Below are 22,600 nucleotides of genomic sequence, written 5' to 3'. Positions count from 1 at the left end.
GGCATCACTTTTTCCATTCTTGATACTTTTTGCCTATATTCGATCTTTTACGGTACTCTAGCTATCTCATATGCTACTCCAACCTAAGCTCGGGGTGTAGACACCCTTCCTCGCAGTACTGGACACAGCACAATCAAGCTATCAACAATTCCCACAACAACGTTCCCGTCGCCATGACAAACAGCGTTACCGACAATCGGCCCGATGCCGAACGACAAATAACAAGTCATTCTTTCCACTCTGCTGTACATTGCATTTATATGGCCGTGAAGACACAGAAAAAAACACTGCGTCGAGCGACCCCGTCAGCTGCCCAAGACTCCGTCGCGTAGCGATAACTGTTTTTTTCTTTCATTGCGCCAAGCATTGGACTTGTATAGGTGTTAGATCACAGCCCGCCACCGTGTATCGCGAGCAACTGATTCTGACATAATAGAACAGACGATATCGAAGCGACCTTTTCTAGCAATCGACCGCTGATTTAGTTACCCTTAACTGACATCTAAAAACGACCAGTAAACAGAGCTACATAGCTGAAGCGCGCGGAAAACTGCTGCGAGTTGAAACGATTCGAAAGAGAGAGATGAACGGATAGATACGCACCGAGGCCCCTCTAAGCTGGGCGAGGAGGCTAAGAAAGATCGTAGCTATGTGGGCAGTAGCCTCAGCGACTGCCCACATAGCTACGCGCGCGATAGCGTTTGCAGCAGACTGGCGCGCACAGAATCGACAGAAACGAAGCAGGTAGATCAGAGCAGGGTAGGTAAGACCAGCGAAAGACCAAGTCATTCAAAAATTATCAAGCAGAGATCGTGTCGCTGCTAGCTCCCGCCATAGAAAACAGGTATAAAAGCTGTAGAGATCTTTTCGGTCGCAAGATAATGTTGTTATCGCTGTTATGAAGGACGTTATAACGCCTTAATAGTTGGGTAGGTAGGTGTAATAGCGCAATGGTCCGAGGGAGCCACCTGGCAGTTGGCAACAGAGCTCTACTGGACGAATAACGCTTTTAAATTCGGTAGGGATCAATTCGTGGTCACAACAGCAACAAACCCAACTTCTAACCGTTGGCAGTTTCTGGGTGTTGTTTATGAAGTTGGCTTTCGGTTTGGACCATTTTGTTTGTGTACGCATGGTTTTGCCGTGTTTTTGATTAAGGTTTTACTTTAATCATCATTTTCGTCGATTTTCTCGTGTCTTTTCGGTCTTTTTTTCATTAAAGTTTCGTTCAAATCGAGGGTGTCGCTTGTAGAGCTGAGTAGCTTATCGACGAGTGCGCTGTTTGGTGGTACGCTTAATCCTACTCTGCAACAATTTCGACGACTAACGGCAGCGTCGCTTGAACAGTTTTCAGACTGCCCTTCTCCCAGATGCCTTCGCCCGCCCGCCCGCCCGCCTGCCTGCCTGCCTGCCTGCCTGCCTGCCCGCCCGCCCGCTGTGACTACCATCTGATTTCCTTGCAAACAGATCATTGGTCTCCTTCCCTCTTGGAGACAAGGTACACACACAGGGCTCAGTGTTGAATGCCATACACAAGACAGGCTCCTTAGACAGACACCAATCGTCCCCGCAGACAGTGGAGCAGCAGCAGTAGCGGTACGGACACTACCATTACGAGTGGGCATTAGTAACAGCATAGACGCCGGAGTTCGGGTGCCTGTTTGCCCCTTACCTTCTAGCAGGAGTTGTAACGTAGTCGATCAGGTAACCAGTTGGCGAGCTGTCTAACGAAAGCGTGTATTTCGACTCAACGGTGGAGGTTTAATAGGGATAATTGCTCAACAGTTGTAGCCTCTACGCCGGTAACTCTATTCTGTCTATTTCTGCGCAGTAGTTGCGCCCCTCTGGGTTCGACTCTACCCAGTATCGTAAGGGCCGTCCTGTCATCACAGTGTTATAACTCAAGGTGGAATTAGAGATCTTCTTTCTTAGCTTCGCACAACTCCGCACGCTGGGAGTCTACTGCTACGAGCGCCAGACTGTGGATTATGCACTGTTAAAAGTTAAAGGGGACCTCCAAGTGACGACCGTTTCGTTGAAAAAGGATCCATCAAAAAGGTGGCCTCACGGAAAGCATGTCTATCGTTGTTTCTTATAGATCGATGATCAGTAGAGGACAGGTCTTTTTCGTGTAAACGATCAGTTGGCTCCTTTGAGAGCAAACTATTTTAAAATATCGTCAGTGTATGATTGTGCGGTGTTGCTGACTCTCGATTCGTTGGTGGAACGGTTGGAAGATCATACAAAATTCGGAAGAGTGCTTGTTACGTGAACGAATCTACGGTTTCCTGCAAGTGATAGAATAATTATTGACGAGACGATCGATCAGAAATATATGATATAGCCAAAATGCACCAGGGCGATCCGGGACAAAGTTACTGCAGGGATGCGTGTTCAGGTGAGTCGTTACCGGCGCGCACTGTTCGCCAAATTGTCGTGGGCAACTCAATCCAAGTAAATACCACCTCTAATAGGTACATCTGCGCAATATCAGATTATTTAAAGACAACTGTCAAGCGACATTAGCGGTCCGCTGGACTGATAGACCATTAGATAAATACTATCATATCGCAGCGTTTACGTATATTTTTCATGTCTACCATAGCAATGACACACGTTGTTAACACTGCTCTCGGACACTTATTGTTTCACTTAACTCACTCAGGAGGATCTATTTATATACAAACAAGCAAAATTGCAATTGATACATATTAGTGCTAAGCAGAAAGATCCGCGCATTGCAATACTTAGGGTCATCTGAATCGTTTTTATTCAATAAGGCCCATTGTCGTTAAGATGGCTAAGAGAACGGCTATTTACTCGCTGGCTCTAGCTGGAATCTCGGAGTTATGGCTGTGGATTACGTTTTACTATAGCTAACATGTGGCAAAGCAAAAGCATTGCTTATTACTCAACCAGACAAGCTATTCTTGGCCTTCTTGAGGGTATCTCGTACAAGTAAAAAAGTACAGGTTTTAACAACGGCATGCAATATTGTACTGTTTATAGATGAGGCGAATTTGTCATTCAGTTAGCTGAGATAGTAGGCTGATATAATGGGGTCTGTGGCCTATAACGAAACTGTGGTTGAACGGGAAGCACCAAACGGCAGCTAAACTATCAACGAACCTTAGATATTCTGGGTGCCCCTGTAGCACCCTTTCGTGTCACACCGCCAGGACGGTAAATGATGCCTACATCGGCAATCGTTTGCTGCTTGTAACCTGTATCATATAATTATCAAAAAAATATTAAAAAAAAATGATAATATTAGAAAAAAATAGTCAAAAATACACAGCAGAGACTTTTCCAGAAACATAACAGAGGGCAAAACAAGAGGTGTCAAAATGGAACGAGATACACTCAGCGCTGTCACCTCCGGAGCATAAAAGTGATTCCTTCTTCATATAAGCTAAGATTGCGAATGTACGTATCTTCTATTGCCGGCATTTGACATTTTAATATGACATCTATCATACGACAAACAGATTTTCGTCGTGCATCAGCGAGCATCCTTGCTCTTCACCGGCATCCGGCACTGTCTTCTTCATGTGTGGAATGACTATTAGTAGAAGAATGATTCGTTACTACTGTATAATTCACAACATGGAGCCGATCGCGAGCTGTCGTCATAGTCTTATTGTTTACGATGGATAACAAATGTGCTAAATGAGCACAGTCGACTGTCCTAGCGTGGCATATGTTTCTGTACGATCGATGCTGCAAAATGAGCCTTTGAGACCTCTAAGACCGATGTCGTCTTCGCGCTGCCCCTCACTTCGGATGCACTAGATAAGAGACGCTCACTTCATATATGTGCTATATAAGAGAAATAACGCTTATCAATTGTGTGTCAATTCAATATACTACAAGTCTTTGTGGTGGCTTGAAGAGAGTATCAAACAATGACTAATTTTAGCTACAGAAAAATTGTTGCTTGACCTAACCATGCTTTTATACTTTTGTGTTGCGTCTCTAGTTGCGTAATCTCCATTTATGCATATGGTGCCGATGATTACATAGATATGAGAGTCAAGCGTTTGCGGTTGAATGAATAACGTTAACTATTTTAGTTTTTTTTTTTCTAAAATTTAATAAGACGAGCCATTGCTTATAAATCTAACACTAAACGACCTCTAGTTCTAGTGCTCTAGGCACCTGTACAATCGTGGTTGACGCATGAACCATGAGCTTTACGAATATCATGCGTGTATTTGCTACTGGTTACGTTGCTCCAACGTCGAGGTTCTGGACTACCTTGTAAATTTCGGGTGGCGCAGGATATGAAGATCTATTCTGGAATACTGATTTGACACATCGTCGCTGAAGTAAACCCGGTCGTTTCTTGCTTCTCGGAGCGAAATTGTTAATATTACTTGGACGAAAGCAATGCAGTGATGCGTTACCTGGATATGGTTGTTGTGTGTCCCTGTACAGGTTGTATCTTGTTTTACATCTTAGTAGGATAATGAAGTAAAAAGTTCACCGACGTATTGTTGTACAGGCGGGATGAACGCTTCTGGATGAACGGTTTGCCTCCTCTTGTGTTACGCTTCTGAGTGTGGCACAGAAGTGCTGTTAATCCCTGCAAACGTAGCCGAGTGTGTATTGTGTGAGTCCAGCCGGAGGTGAATGAGAGGCATTATCGTTCGTAAAATTTAACGGTGTTAACTTGACGATTTTGCTGAGGTTTTGTGGGGTCATGAAAACCCGTCCTATGTGCTCCACCCAATTGCACAGACTGAAATATAGTTGTAGTGACAATAGCGATGTAGTTATGCCTTATGAAGACGGCATCGATGGCGAGGTGTCTACGTGCCCGATACAAAATTTGTTCGAATCACAGAACGGGGATCGATTCTGGTACGTAAATCGTAACCTGTATCAAAACAAATACTGTTAGTGCAAAGTAACATCACATCGTGAGTTTTGGGTTTTCAAAGCTTGTATTTATTTCACTATATTTGCTTAGTGTGTGACTTTTTTCGAGGACGTAATGCAACTAGACTATTGCACCTCTACGTTTCGAGTTTTACGTCCGATCGCACCTTCAGGCCGGTTCACAGCGCGAAACAAATTCTGTCTGTCTATGCCCTATGGGTTCGAACATAGACCGTAACGTATTTCTAATATTAGCAGGCTACGTGGGGACCGGCTATTATACCTAACGGTTACATTATCTTGAATAGGTATGCGTATGGGGATAATGACAAAGCCGTCTCGGTTCCAATAATAAAACTTCCATAGAGAAAAGGTGTTAGCTATAGGAATGATTGTACCTTCTCGTTTGGCTGCTCATAGGGATACGTTGTCCGTGCGTGAATATAATAGTTCTACTACGTAGTCCGATCTAGTTTAAAGAGCCTCTAGCGCTCGCTGAATCCAGCTACTAAACTCTTAAAGACGATGAACGTAGAAGACGCTTTCGACAAAGAATGATCAAGGCCTTTTGGCTCATTCAAGCGTTGATAGGTATCCTTCTGTGAACATGGTAGTAGGCCGCGCTAGGCTATTTTTTTTCCAAATCTCTTTGCCGTTCCTCGTTGCCACCGTGTATTCTGCGTGATGGTCAGTGTTGATAAGCGGTCGATGGCTGAAAAGCCGCACAAGAACATGTCGATATCTTAACAAAATGTTTTGCTAACAGGTTTTGATTCGTTTGACTTGAATGGCCTTATCTTTCGTCTTCTTCAAGGGAGATTTAGAGATCTTCACTTTCTTTATTATGGATTGAAGGCGCCAAGGCGCACCAGTATGTGTGCTCTCAAGGAAAAGCGTTATCCATTGTTCCGATTGACTCGTTTGTTATCACATGCGCATACGGTGTGAGTTCCTTAAATCAAAATAATTTAGCATTATAATCTTCTGTGAAAAAGCTAAATGAAGACTAACAACAAGGGATACACTGGTTCAATACAGAATATCCAGCTTGTGTTCTGTAAGCCTAAAATATAAGTTGCTCAATTGTACTTGGAACTGTCATTCTATTAGTAATTCAAGTTAGAAGTTTGCTTTGCGAGCTACATATTGTTTCCCTACTAGCGGCAATGTGCACCTAATTTGCTGCACACGTAAAATTCATTCATCTTCCTAAAACAAGAATAAAGTTTTTAAGTTAGTTAAAGAGCCGCTCAGCCAACTGACCTGTTTCTGATCGAAACCAAAGCGCTAAATGCTATCGTGGCAATGTCTGCAGGACTTTTAGCCCCTCTATCTGTAGAACTTAACTCTGCTCATATATATATATATATATATGTCCATTCATTACCGACTCTGAATCGGCTATTCTGTGGGAATAGAAATAGCTTGTGAAGTCACCTCTTTACTGAGTTCGGCAAGGACGAAGGACAATTAACAGGCCGCAATCAAGCCTATTTGCGTCCTGCGCCTGTTCTTTCAACGTTTATGCCATCTCGGTACGCCTTAATTACGTAGGTTCCCTATTTGTGATCAGTTATATACGGCAGGCTGTTTTTAGTACTGTGTGTTTTTACGATTGCGTACTTCTTACGCACCTATAAAATTTAACTGCACGAGACATTTGTGCCTATGGTAACGGTCAAATATCGAAGTCTGCTTTAACAGGCGATATATAATAATCGCGATATATGCTTAACTTGGGTACCGGGCAGTACCCAATGATTGAAGTTCAATTTCGAATTTGACATTGATAAGTAATCGCGTTAATTACAAATTGCAACTGTTAGATAAGAACTTTCCTCGCGCGTGCGGCACAAGTTGCAGGTTGAAGGTAGCTCGTGTCAACTATAGGGTAGAAGATGCTTCTAATCGGGGTTTCGTTTACCCAACGTTTATGTCAATAGTATTTATGTGCCCAGTTAATGAAATAATTTGTAGGTTTATTAATAGGCTCATAGAGGCTTGCTTTAAACACTGCTCTTATCTTTCATTTCTAGTACCAACAACGTGGTACTGGTTTCGTGATCATTGTTATTGTTGTTGTTGCTGCCTTTTTTCATCGTCGTCAGGAAACGCAACAAAAGATTTATTTAGTGCTAATTTTTTCCAAACACATGTGCCATTTCAACTATGTGCGCCATCATAGCAGACGCAGGTGTGTCTGGCCTGATAGAGAGACTATTACTGAGTTTCCAACGTTTTTTCACCGTCGAATAGCTCAATAGCGGTGACGCCGATATCGTGCTGCCCCAACGCCCAATACTTAGACTGGCCTGTATTCGCTGGTAGGCTGATGATGCGAATTCGGAAATTGGCCAAGCTCATATTCACAGCCCACCTATTTTAGATTTCGCTACGTCGCTCATATTTTTCATTCACCGTTTCCTACTTGAGGAAGCTTAAATATATGAGCGCTAGTGATAGCGAGCTAGCACAAACAGGAGTTCCTGCGGATTTCTGAAACGTTCTCATCAGTATGGCCCTTTCTTTTTCTAGAGACTTTTCAAGCAACTGTTTCTTTTTACTATAAAATAGTAATCATAATAGTAATGCCACGTTCGGCCGATAAGTCACTCTAGGAAAAATAGACGGATAGATATTTCTGCTTGATGCAAGAACTTCTGCATTTGGGACTGGTTTTCCTTAGTTGGACAGAGCTTTCTATTCAGTAGCGGATGACAGGAACCTGGTACACTGTTTTTGGCACTCAAGGCGCCGATACAAGAAATTCACCTTCGCCTTAACTTAAATGCGGAGTACTAACTAGCACAACTTTCTGGATATCTCCGATTGTTATTAACGAATTACGCATAGGAGCATGGGGAAAGTAGCTCGTGCACTTGCTGAAGTGTTGGTCAAGTTATTAACCCTGCGGGTACGATTGCATATGGCGTCAAATCAACGCCATTAGCTGACCAAATCGAGATAAGTTGTGATTTTAGGGAAAATCTGAAGTTTGTGTGAAGCCGGTGACACAAGCAAACTTCTTTTTTTCAAAAAAGCAAGCAACTTTTATATGTAGGAAGTGTGTCGATAGGTTACCGAAAAGGTTAATGGAACCATCATTGAAGTTTTTGCGGAATTGAAACACTGTTAATCTATTTTCTATATAATATAAATAATAATTAAACTATTTCACTACACATTTCTTCTTAAACATCATTGATTGTGTGTACCTATCATCATTCTGAAACATATTGTTTCATAGATCAATTTTTCGCCGGCTACAGTTTTGTCTAGGCATCTAATCTTCTTTACTTTTTGCTTATTGTGATTTCGTTCTGAGGCATCTCCCTGCCTTGATAAACCATATTGTTCAGCTGTTTTTGTCATGGTGATATCACTTAAACGTACATTTATATGTATTATTACTATTATTATTTATGCACCATGGTACGCTTGCTAATAGCGGCGATGGGAATATGATAGCATTTTTCTCATGGTTTGTTTCTATCAACAACAAAATTAGATGCTTCAACGAACGTTTCTATACAAACACCATTCAGCGCGATTATAGCTTCAATTCGGAGAGCTGTTCATTATTAGTTTTGAAAATATTTCTTTCTTAATTCACAAGTATTATTTTCATCAAGCGATATTTGGTGGGCATGAGCTCGTTAGTCTTATGCTAGTAGCAGGCTAAGAGTCCTAAAAATGCAAAGACCTAATACAGCTAAAACGCTTTAAGACTGCAAAAAGGCACGAAATATTAACCGATAGAGATAGATTGCCGATTAATATTTTCTTGTTTCGTAACGAAAGTTCATTTCTAATATATATTAGGGTATATAAAAAGTTTTTTTGAGCCTTTTCGATGAATTTATGACGAATCTATATCTCATTCAGGATTTTCTGGTCTGTTTCGTAAGTCTTTTTCAGAAGCCACATGAGAGCCAGCAGTAACTTAAACTGTCGATTCTGATAGAGAAAAAAAAAAAAGAAGAGGCTCTTAATTTCGGAGGAGGTCTGTCTAGCCCGGATGCTGATCTTCGCTTAAATTTCGAAAATAACGCACTATTGTTGGCCATGATGAGTTCATTTGTTTGTTCAGGGAAAACTGGATCTCATCTGATACCAGCAGCAGTGGCTGGACGCACAACAAGCAATCCATTAAAGTTTTTCCCAATTTAGACGCACCACCCTCTTTATATGTATATTTATAAAAAGGAATAGATGCGTAACAGCGTTTGTGTTGAGCTTCGTTATCATACAATTCTATAATTCATGCAATTCTATAATCTATTTACTGGTATACGCTGTTTCTATAATGATGATGATCGAAATTAGTGAACTACTAATAAGTAACACTCAACCTTTGGCTCTATTACGGTGTATTTAATCTAACTTAACAGTGTCACACTGAGGTACTCTGTTTCAACATTCACTTAGTCTGTTCTGAGACTTCTCTAATTGAATCACCTATTATAATTTTGAGCAGGAAATTTACTTTAAAACATTGGGCTTGCCTGATATTGAACATAAAAATAAAGTAAAAAAAAAAAACACTATTCGAGGGCTATCCGCGGTATATGGTAAAAGTAAATTCTTATCAGGACAGAAAATCAGTGCACATATTCACCGCAGGTAGCTTAGCTCATCTCCTGTGGTCTTTAGAAGGGAAAGCCTCCATAATATGGAGAAACGTTAAAAAAAAAACGCGCATCTCTGTTGACGAAGCTGACTTATTACCATACGATCATTAGTTGCGACTGGTGACCTGCAAATTTCCCAGAAGGTCTTAGCATCATGCTGACATACAAAATGGCGAGCGGCTACAGGAGTATGTCGATTGGAAAAAGCTGAAAAAGTAATAATAATGCGGCAATTCTATTATACGCTCGGCGTCCATTCCTATTTGACATTCGGTAGTTGTGCAAGCGAACTAATCTTCATAACTAGCATGCTTTGTGTTTTGTATCAGCGCTAGCTTTTTGCTATGCCGTACTTCAATCCGACTAGAACTATATTACCGTTATTGAAAATTTCACAATATAATATCCGTCGTACTGTCGCTGCATTATTGTTACAGTGACTTTAACTCTTAAGAATAACAACTATTTTACGCATTTCCCCAGACGGCCGATATAAATTGGGAACATGGCTCTAATAAACTGGGCTTTCGTCTGACTGACGAAACCGGAACTCAGTGAGCTAGCTGATCAAAGAAGAAAATCAACGGTCAGTCGGATGAAAGTGGCCATTGGACCTGGGTCTGTTCATCGCTTGGGTTGCAAGCACTATTGGCCACACAATCATCTGGGTACACTGTACCATTACATTGTAGAGCAGACCAAAGACGGTCTTTCTCGATTTGCTGCTGGTTGTCGTCTACCTGGGCGACGACTAGGGTCGACCACTCGGCCTCATCAGTCAGCTCGTACACTTTGCAAGACCATCAAGTGCCTCGCTCTAGTTCGACCTAGCGAACTATCTACCCGACTCTGAAGCATAAATGCACTCAAGATGTCGAAAGTGCAAGAAAACAACGTCGCATTGCAGTAGCGACCGCTACTGTAGCTGCGATTCGACCCTACGAATCGTGAATTTCTACGAAGTGGAAGACCTTTATTAGAGGTCTTCTTTTGGAGAATAGCTTAGACCTCTGGGAGACTTCTGCTAACAACAGTGATGACATCGTCCTCTGTTAATTACGGGAAAATTAATAGGATGAATACTTATGATGAATAAGTAATAGAATGTCTGTGACATCATTTCCTCCAATATGATCGATCATGCAAATGAATCGACCATTATCGAATCGAGTTATCGCAATAAGGGTTGGAAAGCAGAAGCTGAAATAATCTACTGTATCGTAAACAATAGTCAATGTTATTATAGGTCGGTTCAAATGAATCTGTAAACTTCAACGAGAACTTCAGCTTAACATATGTTTAGTTTTACGTTTTATACATGTAAGCAGTTCGCCTATGGAAATTGTTCCAAGAAAAGTGTGGATCGAAAAAGATATGCCTAATGAACCAGGGGAGTGTATCGGCGAAGTAGAGGGAAGCTCAAGTGTGGTTCTAGATAGGCAGATTAATTGTGATTGTTCAAGTTGACAGAGGAACGTTTCTAATACTGCATTGAGTAACTTGTTTGGTGTATGCCAGCAAACGTTTGAAGTTTTACTTGTCCTTGTGGTAAAGTTTAGCCTTTGCCTGATCGATAGCCGCAACAACAAACGAGCAGCTAGATATCATCAAAAACCCTCGGACATAATTGCAAAATGTACCGTGATAATAATTTTGTAGAATTAGATTATGTCTAGTATTAAGATTTACGAAAAAGAAAGGGATTTTGTATCGATGCGGAAGAAGTCTCTTCGGGGAGGAAGCTCAATGAAATTGTTACTATAGACGATCGGGCTCGAATCGTCCAATTACTAATTTGTTCCTCTGCCAACAGCCAACTTTAGACCATTGCTCAGTAATATAATTTTTTAAAGATGTTACCAGAAACGAACGATACGACAGGAACACATTATCAAATATCATCCGAGTGTGTAAAAACCGAACGCTTTACAAATACGCCGTTTTAAATAGAGTCTAGGTATTTTCAAAAGCAGAACAAGTAAAGTCATTGCAATTAATAACATCTTCGAGTAACAGTACGAGATACGTGTGCGATCGCCTTGTTTCTTCACGAAGTCATGATGGTCAGTAGAATTTTAATTACACAAGTGCGATTAAAGGCATACAATAGGACCGCTTATCACTTCCTTTTTTTTCGCCCAGACTGTCCGGGTACCCTTAGAATCGGTCAAAAACGGTCTTTCTTTTTTATTGCCTCGGTCATACATACAACAAAAATTCACTCATCAGTGGCACCTATATTGGTCGAAGCGCAAATCACAACCTATCTAGAATTAACTTCATTTCGAGTTACACAGGAATCGATTTAGACTACGCCAATACACGCTCAAATGTGACCGGTAGTGAAAAGATGCTCATGACCCTAAAACAGTCTAGTCTCTGTATATGTGGCATTTTTAGATCCTGTGGCAACCGGTGTTGTTGCGGCCGCGGGCAGCTGTCATCATCCAGATGGATCACAGGATGAGGCCGGAAAACGAGTGGTCGAAACTCTTGGCTGGGCAGGTTACTTGGGTGGATACTATGGAGCGATGGCGGCTACTGGCGTTGCGGGCCTCGTCATGAGCTACCTCTGTTCGAATTCAAGTCCAGTTATTCCGCCCATTTCGCAGGACAATCAATCCAGGTCAGGGTGGCAGAAGTATAGGGGAAGACTCGACAAGCGAAAGATCCATTGAAAGTAATGTCTAGTACTCAGTGGTATTCTGAAGGGAAAGTCATTTGCAAACATTTGGTGGAGCTGCCTATTATGAATAGGTTCAGCAGTCAATGTGTGATGAAAGCATCTTATCTTCTCCTCCTAGCTATTATTGCGGGCTGTAAAACTCATCTTGCGTTATTATCCAGCTTCACTTGAATCACTAGACACATACCTGTGTAGCCAACCAGTTACTATAAATAGTGTCCTTTCTCAAAATATTTCCATGAATTTTAATTTCGCAGGGAGATGGTTGGTCTTGGCGAAAAGGTGCGCACATCGCGACTGCTGCCTCCTGGCAAGTTCATGGAATATCTATACGAGGACGCGCAGACGCTATTCGATGTGATGTACCGCGGCGCGAGGGTGTCGAATAATGGCCGCTGCATGGCCTGGCGTGAACCTGGGGCAAAGGAATACTCCTATATTCATTATAACCAAGCCTTGGAGCGGATTCGAAACTTCGCGTGCGGTCAGGCCACCCTCGGCTCAACGCCCGGACAAAAAACATTCATCGGTGTGTTTATGCAGAACTGCGTCGAGGCCATCGTCGCCGAACAGGCGTGCTACTACCTATCACAGATTGTCGTACCGCTTTACGACACGTTAGGTACGGCAGCCGTGACCTTCATTATCAACCAGGCGTCGATCGAGGTGGTCGTTTGCGACACGCCCGAAAAAGTCCAACTTCTTCTCAAAGAAGGTAGCAAATGCCCACAGATGAAACGTGTTGTGCACACGAAAGAGGTCTCAGACTCGGTCCATGAGCTTGCCAAAGAGATCGGCGTTGAACTAATCTCGTTCGGCGAAATTGAACGATTGGGCGAGAAGCACTTTCGTCATCCGTTGCCACCAAATCGCAATGAAATCGCCACAGTTTGCTACACATCAGGCACAACCGGTAACCCGAAGGGTGTAATGCTTTCCCACAAGAACATCATTGCCTGTCTGTCATCGGTAATGTTCCAGCTGGTAGGTAGCGGCATGCCTTTGTTTTTCTTAGTTAAACCTTTTCTATGGTTATAGCACATTCTTATCGGTATTTTACGTAACGAATGGTAGAAAGGTTCAACAGACATTATTAGAGCATACAAAAGAGACAAGTGTTGATGTTGGTGGAATAACTCGCGGTTACTTTTTTTTTTTCGATCCCTTCTGCTCGTTGTCTAGGGAGAGGTAGCTCCAATGAAAGATGACGTAATGATTTCTTTCCTGCCATTAGCGCACATGCTGGAACGCTGCTGCGAGATGGCTCTTTACATGGTTGGAGGATGTGTCGGTTTTTTTAGCGGAGACATTCGAGGCCTTGTGGATGATATGCGAGCCCTTCGTCCTACGATTTCACCTACTGTACCTCGGCTACTGAACAGAGTCCATGATCGAGTGGAACAGGTAATGTAAAGACGTCAGCACACTGGGGCTGATCGAGCGTAAAACGTTCACCTTATTAGCTCATAGCAGGTTAGGTAGCCGATACCAGCTAGTCGATAGCTGGTTTCCAAAGAGTAAGCTAATACCGAAAAAGGTTTTGCCCCCGAAATGCAGTGTTCTTAACGCTACTCAACGTTTGTTTCTACTTTAGCGCATACTGACAAATACTACGCCGCTATATTTTGCCCACAGGTCGCCCAGAACAGTGTATGGAAACGTGCACTGCTCGCTCTGGCACTCAAAAGCAAGGAGTCTGAGATCAAGAAGTTTGTGATACGTCGAAATTCCATATGGGATAAGATCGTATTTAAAGTACGTCGTTTTCGTCTATTATATAGCTGATACGTATTGTACGGTTCATGTCGGCGTATGAATTTTCATTTCATTGCCTTGGTAATAGCGGTATCTGAGAAGAGTACAGTCGAGCTAAGCTTGTCATTTTAATGGGATAGGGCTTTCTATTTCAAACTTAATTGGTATCTAAATTGAATAAACTATAACTCTGTCGCTACTGTTTTATGGCAGTCTAAGCCCCAAACACGAAAAACTTCGTCACACGAAAATTGACCTCATTTGATCGAAGCCTATTTGCAACGTATCAGGAAACTGCGCATTGTAAGACCTACTCACCTTTCTACCTCGCTTTTGACGCCGATATAAAACATAATCTTGATTTACCTATTCAGCTAAAATATTTTTCTTTGAAAACAAAAAATCAGTGTACACATTGATTGCCTGGTCTGGTCTGGTTAAGTGGTCAAGAAAAAAAACCCTGTACATACTTTTATAACAGAATGTTAAGGTGTGCATGTATTTTTCCCTAATCTGCTGCAGGCAGTTCAAGAAGGATTTGGTGGACGGCTGCGTTTGATGGTTGTAGGCTCCGCGCCTTTGGCCACGAACGTCATCAATCTTGTACGTTGCGCCCTAGGTGCCGTCATCGTTGAGGGTTACGGTCAAACCGAGTGCACGGCGCCATGCACAATGACATTCCCTGGTGACTATGAAGCCGGCCACGTTGGTCCACCTATTGCGGCCTGCGCCATCAAATTAGTTGATGTTGCTGAAATGGAATACTATGCCTGTAACGGCGAAGGCGAAATCTGTGTTAAGGGACCAACCGTCTTCCAGGTAAGTTTTCCAGTCACCGGCGTGATGTGGTTTGTGCTTTTGCTAGATTATCAGGCTTCGCTCGCACATTAAGCACGGCATTTTTGGTTATTGTGCACATATACCCACATGTACGTGTGTATAGATACATATATATATTATATATATATATATTTGAAGCATACATTCATGTATGGTTTTTAAGTAGATCAAACCTCATCTTCTAGATATCGACACACATAAGGTGCTACTAATTTAATTAAATACAAGGAAAAATGAACGGGTGAACACATGAAGTGGGATATTACCTGCTATTTATAATACGATTTTTGATGGTTGTTTGGTGGCTTATTTGGGTTGATTGTCTTAATAAAAATGAGGATCTTCTCAGCCTTCCCGAAAGGGGCTAAAGCTATTTCGTTTTAGTGCTCCCAATATGGAAGAAAAAAGCGAGCTTCATTCGACATTGTGTATGGAAAACAATATCCTTTTTGGGACCGCTTAGATAATTTGATCCTTTTTTTTTTTTACTTGCTTTCTTTGTTTCATAACATAATTTCTGTGTCCGTCTTCTGTCAGGGGTACCTGAACGATCAGGAAAAAACGGACGAAGTTCTCGATACCAACGGTTGGCTTCACACAGGTGACATCGGAAAGTGGATGGAGAACGGGACCCTCAAGGTTATCGATCGTAAGAAGCACATCTTCAAATTGTCGCAGGGCGAGTACATTGCGCCAGAGAAGCTAGAGAATATCTTCATTCGGTCGCCGTTCGTGGCACAGATTTTTGTACATGGCGAGAGTCTTAAGTCTTGCTTAATTGGCGTTGTCGTACCGGACGACCAGTACCTACTTTTGTGGGCTGCAGAGAACAGAATTGCTGGTACGTTTGCTGAGCTGTGTGCCAATCGCGTTGTGAAGAAATCAATCCTCGACGATCTATGCGTACTCGGCAAAAAGTCGGGGCTGAAAAGTTTTGAATTGCTCAAAGATATTCTCTGTCATCCCGAGATGTTCAGCATCGATAATGGCTTGCTAACGCCAACACTAAAGACGAAACGGCCCGAATGCCGGAAGGCGTTCGCTGAACAGATTCAAGAGATGTATCGTTTACTACAGTAAATTGTCTCGTGTGAGGTAGTTTTGTCACAGGAGCAGTTTTTTTCAGCGTTATTTGATGACATTTAGTTATCATCGACAACGATAATGATGACCGTTGCAGTTATCGTTATAGTAGTAGTACGGCATTGACTTCATCTGCTGATGTCCTCGTTCGTTTGAGTCGTTTGCGCATGCCTCTAATTGACAAAATTGGGGTAATAGACATTTTAAGCGCGGGACGTAGGTTAAATGGAACTTGGCACGACGTTATATAGAGGACGAAAATATCGATGACGATAACTGTACTTATATACAATTATCTATAGTAGTAGTGGAAGAAACTTATTACTAGCGTATTAAGAAGCTTATGGCTATAATCAATGTACTTTTGAATGTAGAATCTCGCTGAACTAGCGTGAGTGGCGGTCATAGAATCGTATCGGCGAACAAAACGACCACCTATTGTATAAATAACTATTAAGCGCAGAAGTATTCGATGCGCCGAGTGCTTTAATCCGTGAAACATTTTTTCATCCCGTTTAAGACGAGCGTCTTCTTTAGCACATTCCTAAACCCAATCATCCGTTTGAAGAACATTTACTGGTTTTTTTTTTGCTTTCCCTGTCGAGTAAAATGCTAAAATGACTTGCGTTAAAACAAGCACGATAATTAAAAAATAAAATCGCGATTAAGTAACTGCGCGTTGTTATATTCCTCGCCTACCTGCATGTAAAGTTTGTAAATGAGATATGATCTTGAGAGCGTCACACTCATCGTGTCGATGTTGTTGTTAAACCCTGAAACACGTGGAACCATTGACTAACTACAAGATGAGGTTTTGATACACGAAGTGAAATTATTACGAACAAAATGCATTGGTTTGTCGATGGGATTCTTGGAATTTCATCCTCTGATATGGTGCCATCAGGCCAAGAATGCTGAGCTACCGAACTGTGGTCCTAGTGGATGGGTAAGGGCTTGCGAGCGTTCTGGGCATTGAAGTCTAAATAAGACTGAAAAAATCGTAGTAGAGACGCTAAGGTCAAACGACTCCTGAAAGCACAAGTAAAAATCTATTTGTATGGTTCTTGTGTGTCAAATCGTACAACAAGCTCGATAAGTAAACAATCCTATCCGATGCTGTAGCGCTGATGTTCAAACCCTCAGTTACAGTGGTCGCCTATCGCGTTTTTTCTTTTCGTTGTATTTCTAGATAGTAATAATTAGCAGCGTTGGGCGCAATGGTCAAGTATTTTTTATCAACTTCAGCTTGAGCAGGGGGCTTCGAGGGGTTCGTGGCCACTAAAAATACAGCGGCAGAATGTAGGACTTGTTGAACGGCCATGTTAGACAGGTTCGCTTTTTATGATATCAGATGATTTGTGTCCTACGAAAAAAAGTTAGCTAGTTGAGGTTTCACAGCTTAATTGAAACGCGAAGAATATTACAACAGCGATGTAAATCGTCGTATAATGTTGAAAGTTGCAAAATGCTTTTCTCATTGGGTCAGTATAATAAGACAATTCCTATAAATGGCGATGTGACGATATAAAAAATACATAAGCCTTAGCTTCTCACTAAATCATAGTATAAGTAAGTTATCGTCGTTGGGTTGAATAGGTCAATAGGTTGTCAGTACAATCTAATCTCGAGTCAGCCTTACCTTCGCCACGGCGAGACCGCACTGAATCTATGACAACCAATGGCAACGCCAAGATCCGCATATTGACTCGCGCTTTTATGATGCTAACCTCTGAAAGGAAAGGAAAAGGAATCACACACGAAACCGATGTAACTCAACCCAACGTTTTTTTTTTTGTCAAACGGGTCTACTACGCCATTCAAAAGAACCACGACTGGTCTTAACATGTCACAATGGCGCAAGTTATGGTGACAAAGAGCACGATCTAACTCCTCGTAATGAAATCAAATGAAACAAGGGCGTTTTGATTGATTGGTCTTCCAAGATTTCGGTTAGCTACGCTTCAGCAACCTCTTTGTCTCTGTCCAGAAATCGTCGGTTTCGAAACTCGAGTTCTCTAGCCTTGTTGATTCCAAAATTGTTAACTAGGCTAAAACAAGTAAACAAATATCTTAGTTCTTAGAGAGGGAAAGAGACTTTACGACAACAATAGCAACAACAAACATAAAACACTAATAAAATAAACAAAATAGTAATAATGTTGATAACAATTGACTAACTCTGGCTAAGGAAAGGTAGCGTCGAACAGATAGGGTAAACAGATTTAATATGACCTCGACCTCCAGGAACAGCAAAAGCTCAATATATTCTAACGTTTCTTTATATTCATTGAGACTTCGTACAAAGGAGACAGTTCAATTGTGTGTAGAGACCGAAGGTCAAAAAGCAGTAAGAGTTGATCATTATATCAGGTGAAGCCGACTAAGCTTGTAGATAACTTGGAGGAGGGTCTTTCTCCATTTTATGATAGTGAGCTAGTAATATTAAGGGTAGAACAAACTGTAATAATAATAACAACAACGCGATGATAATAAAAACTAAATAGTACGTACCGAAATCAATCGTGAAGAAAGTAGGCGTTCTTCTGTTAGCATGTAGTTGATTATGTCAAGGACAGCAGCGTTGGAGAAAGAGGACGACATCTAGTAGAAATAAGCCACATCTTTATCTAATGGAAAACAACACATGTATGATTCGAAATAACACAATAGCACTTTATTGAGAATATTAAATAGATAGTAATTCTCCAACCCACATAGGGAAAGTGTTGACAGTTTATAATCACTTTATATTTTATAATAAGTTACATCATATATTGCTATTAAATGTATTTTTCAAGGTGCCTGCACCGAGTACACCGCAAAGATGATTATTCTGTTAATGTTTTTGTATTTGTTTTTCGCTCACGCACACAATTATGCTGCTTATAGTTAATGTGTTAGTCAACTTTTGATCTATCAGTGGGTGGCTATCAGTTCACTGAGTAGCTGAATTTTAATTTAAAAAAAACAAACGTGAAAACGAACCAAATACTCTTCATCTACGAATAAATGTCATCGTTGCAAATGGCAACATTTTCAATATATCGTTTTTTATTTTCTTTTCATTTTATTGACATGCACGTCGCTATAAAAAAAAAAATTGTTATTTATTATTGATGATAGCGTAGCCTTTTAAAAATTTAAATCACTAGTGAATCATTAGTGTGAAACTCGCAAAGGATTTAGATGATATGGAAACTTCAATAATGTGCTCCACTCATTTTTTCACGTATTTTTTAACTGATTTTTTGTCAGTATGCTTAATTTGTTTACATTTACTACTGGTAATTCGCATGGTTTGAAGGAATATACGATTTAATATTGTGTTCAATGGCACTCTACACTCAGTTTCATTGTTTTCTTTGTAAAAGGCAAAAAAAATTTGTCAAAATTCCTAAAATATTACTCTTAAGTCGAGAAGTGAATACGACAACGGTATAGGGGAGAAATAGGGGAACCATTACAAAAAGTAACTCTAAGAAAAGTAATTCTAAGATAGGTTTATCAGTGGTATATTAAACAAATTTTATCCATTCGTGCTCATTCCAACCAAAGTTTGGGCCCTTTATTCCATGGGCCACGGTACAGGAAGATGTCGCTTGATTATCTACAGGGCACTCTTGGATTAGCATGACTGGATCACCTGATAAGCTGAAGATTCAGCCTTTTCTACGCAGCTAGCTAAACAACACGCTCGTTTCCAATCAAGCTTTACTTATTCCTATTTGCTAGTGTTAGTCAAAAGCTTCTTAAAAAATTTCACAGATATAGGTCTACAACACAGTATCACCATATCTGGGAGGATATATAGAACCATGTAAAATAGTCTGCATCACACGAATTTTGTTGAATTCATAAAACTAATTTGAGACCTTTGCCAAGTGGACTGTAGGGATGGTACTAGGGGTTAACGAGCGACGTCTATCATAATTTTTCCCACATCTGAAGCGCCTACATATATCTCCATGCTAGAACTCATGCAGGGCAAAGCCAATGATGGCATGGAGTCTGTTGAACTTGTATGTCCCTTTCCACCCATCGCTCTCCATCACTCTCCAAACAAACGTATCTCTATCGATCTCCGATAATTTTTTAAGGATTCAATTTGAAGGTCTCCGTTTCTAGGAGCTCAAAGCAACAGGGAATGTTCTCTGACAGCACCGGCGAATCGGCCGAAAAATACACGGTTTCGAATCGCCATTAATAGCGTAATGCCAGTGCTCTTTTCGCAAAAGAGCCTTCGATGCGATTTCATTAGTACAGTAACATCTTCGAAAATTATGCGTATCTCATACATTACAGTTGGAGCAACTTTGAAGGCGGATGAGCTGCAAAGGGTTGTGAAGGACAAGCAATGAAGCGATTTGGTTGCCACCAGCACCACCTTCATATATCTTCCAGTGAAGTGTTTAGTGAAACTTCTGCGATTCGCTAAGAACAACAGTCCCAAGAATGATGAGCAGTTTCACTCGGTAAGAGGCGCCCCGGCAAAATACAAGACCCTGTCCTGCTTCCGCTTCTGAACTTCATCACCTTTGTCTTGGTCAGATTTATGGTTAGTCCCAAAGCTGTTGCCCCCGCGTCGGGCAAGGCTAAAGCTTGCTGCAGTTGGAACCTGTTCGACCCGTATATCACTAAGTCGTCGGCGTACAAGATGACTCTGGCTGATTATCTCTGCCCCCTTATTTGATGAGAGATGCCCTTCAGCAGGACGGAAAGTATGACCGGACACACGTTGTCTCTTTAAGCCAGGCATGTTGTCGTGTGAAAGGCGGAAGTTCATTCGCTTCCTAATCGATGGTTGTTCTGTTCTTCTGTAAAATCACAGCAAGAAGATCTACAAGGACGTTCACTTTGGGCCAGCCAGAGCATAACCTTGTCCTTGGGCGTCTGGTCGAAAGCCGTTTCGATGTGGAGGAACAGCGCGTATAGCGATTTGCATGGCGGGGCCAGTGCGCCAGGATTCTGCACGCCCTTTCTGTGGAGCATTCTCTCAAGAACCCATGCAGCTCTGTCGGGATGACGCGTACGCTTTCTAAGTAACTCTTTAGTCTCTCAGTCAACATGTCGGGGAGCAGTTCATAGCAGATACTTTTCTTCGCTTCTCCCCGCATGGGTCGCTCCTTCCTTTGGGGACCTCTAACAGGGTAGTATTTTTCCACTGAGCTGAAGATATCCCAGTACGTAAGCATTGGTTAACCAGTGTCATTCAACGAGGCGCCGGAACGACGGCACATTTGGGGTGTTCGTTGCAAACCCTGTCTGGATCAGTAACTTTCCTATTGCGTAAGCTCTCATGACCTTGTATTAGTTCCCACACTGTGAAAGAAAGATATTACGTCGTATTGAGGTATCTTTTCCCACGTTGAGACACATGGTGTTGTCTCAAATTACCTTTTCGTACCCAAGGAAGTTGCAATATAGGAATATTTTGTTCGCAGTGAGGAAATCTTTTTAGTTTCTAGCTGGACCGCTGTCCGTTCAGATCCTGGAGTTCGTACAATCTGGTTAAACTCAGTTCGTATAAGCTATTAGGGCGTTGGCATCTACCGAATTTGTCTAGTTTATTTGTCGCACACAGAATTCACTAATGACTTGATGATTCAGTAAAAACTAGTCAAAGAAGAATAACGATGTATTGTTACAAGTACTTTATGCCAATGTTCTATTGGTTTGGATAGATTTCTCGCAGGTTTCAGTTTGGCTAAATCTAGATTCGAAATTAAAGTATGCACAAATACCTACACCGATATTTATTTGGATGCTATAAGAACTGTCACAAAATAAACATCACATTTTGTATATGGTTAACAAATTTTTGTTTGGCAATTATAATAGCTGCTAACGTCATAGCGGAAAACTTTAGTTGGCTTGTTATTTTTTTATATAGTCTTAGGATTCTGCGCATGGTGGCGCCTTCTATACGTTCTGGCATTGCTTTTGGATAACATAGAAAGCCTTGAACCGTTAGACGACGAAGACGGCTTATGGAAGAAAACATTAGCCGATTGGATAAATGGTCAATACCGCAGTCAGAGCGCCACTTTGGGGAAAGCTGGTTTAAATCTCAAGATGTGAGATAAAACTCATTGCAGTTCGCTAGCAGTGCACTATTTTTGCTTTACAATAAGTCATTGTAACTGTCTCATTACGTTACGTGTTTAATTTATTCAAATTACAGAAAATACGGCATTTCCTAATGATGCCCTAATGTAGCGTGAAAAATCGCAGTACGAAGCAAGACGATGATGCGTGTATAGATAATTCTGAGGCACAGCAACGATTTCAAAAATCGCGCGGTTTCGGACAACATGATGATTTGGTCGAATCTAGCCATATATATTTATAACTATGTTTACCATATACCCATATACATATTCACGCTACCAACGAATCTCGAAAGTCTAGAATCGAAAAGAAAAAAAAAATAACCCAGCCATATTAGTAAGTTCACAATGTTTCAAGTGTTTATTGTTCGAGAAAGTGACTAGTGTCTTACTGGATATGATAATTAACGTCGGCTTCCTCAATTCGCTATGATAAAATAAGATGAATTGCTCAAATATTTACGTTACGGTAGTCGCCTTACTTTCGCATATTATCAAGTAATTTCTTATGGTTATTATTAGTTAAATATGAAAACACTTGGTGGCATTATGAAATGCACTCCTCTATGCTACAGACATGTAGGAACTGCCCCGCATTCCTGCTGTATTGCGAACTA

At 41.3% G+C, this 22,600-nt stretch overlaps 1 protein-coding gene across 4 annotated transcripts; it reads left to right on the top strand.

The window, feature by feature from the left end:
• Positions 1–1,394: 1,394 nt before the first annotated feature.
• Positions 1,395–18,916, top strand: LOC111252910 (long-chain-fatty-acid--CoA ligase 5). 4 transcript variants are annotated; one of them, XM_086992436.1, is made up of 7 exons: positions 1,395–2,398; positions 11,889–12,138; positions 12,456–13,182; positions 13,381–13,602; positions 13,834–13,953; positions 14,476–14,772; positions 15,331–18,916. In XM_086992436.1, the coding sequence occupies exons 1-7, from the start codon at positions 2,350–2,352 to the stop codon at positions 15,871–15,873; spliced, it is 2,208 nt and encodes a 735-aa protein (XP_086848562.1). In that variant the 5' UTR covers positions 1,395–2,349; the 3' UTR covers positions 15,874–18,916. The 4 variants fall into 4 exon arrangements, with proteins under 4 accessions (XP_086848562.1, XP_022667292.1, XP_086848563.1 ...); XM_022811557.2 differs by having other exon boundaries at positions 1,401–2,398; positions 11,913–12,138; XM_086992437.1 differs by lacking the exon at positions 1,395–2,398 and adding an exon at positions 10,261–11,575 and having other exon boundaries at positions 11,913–12,138.
• Positions 18,917–22,600: the final 3,684 nt, after the last annotated feature.

Source organism: Varroa destructor, unplaced genomic scaffold, assembly GCF_002443255.2.
Source record: "Varroa destructor unplaced genomic scaffold, Vdes_3.0 BEIS01000006.1, whole genome shotgun sequence".
Lineage (NCBI taxonomy): Eukaryota > Metazoa > Arthropoda > Arachnida > Mesostigmata > Varroidae > Varroa > Varroa destructor.
This window is presented reverse-complemented; position numbering and strand designations above follow the sequence as displayed.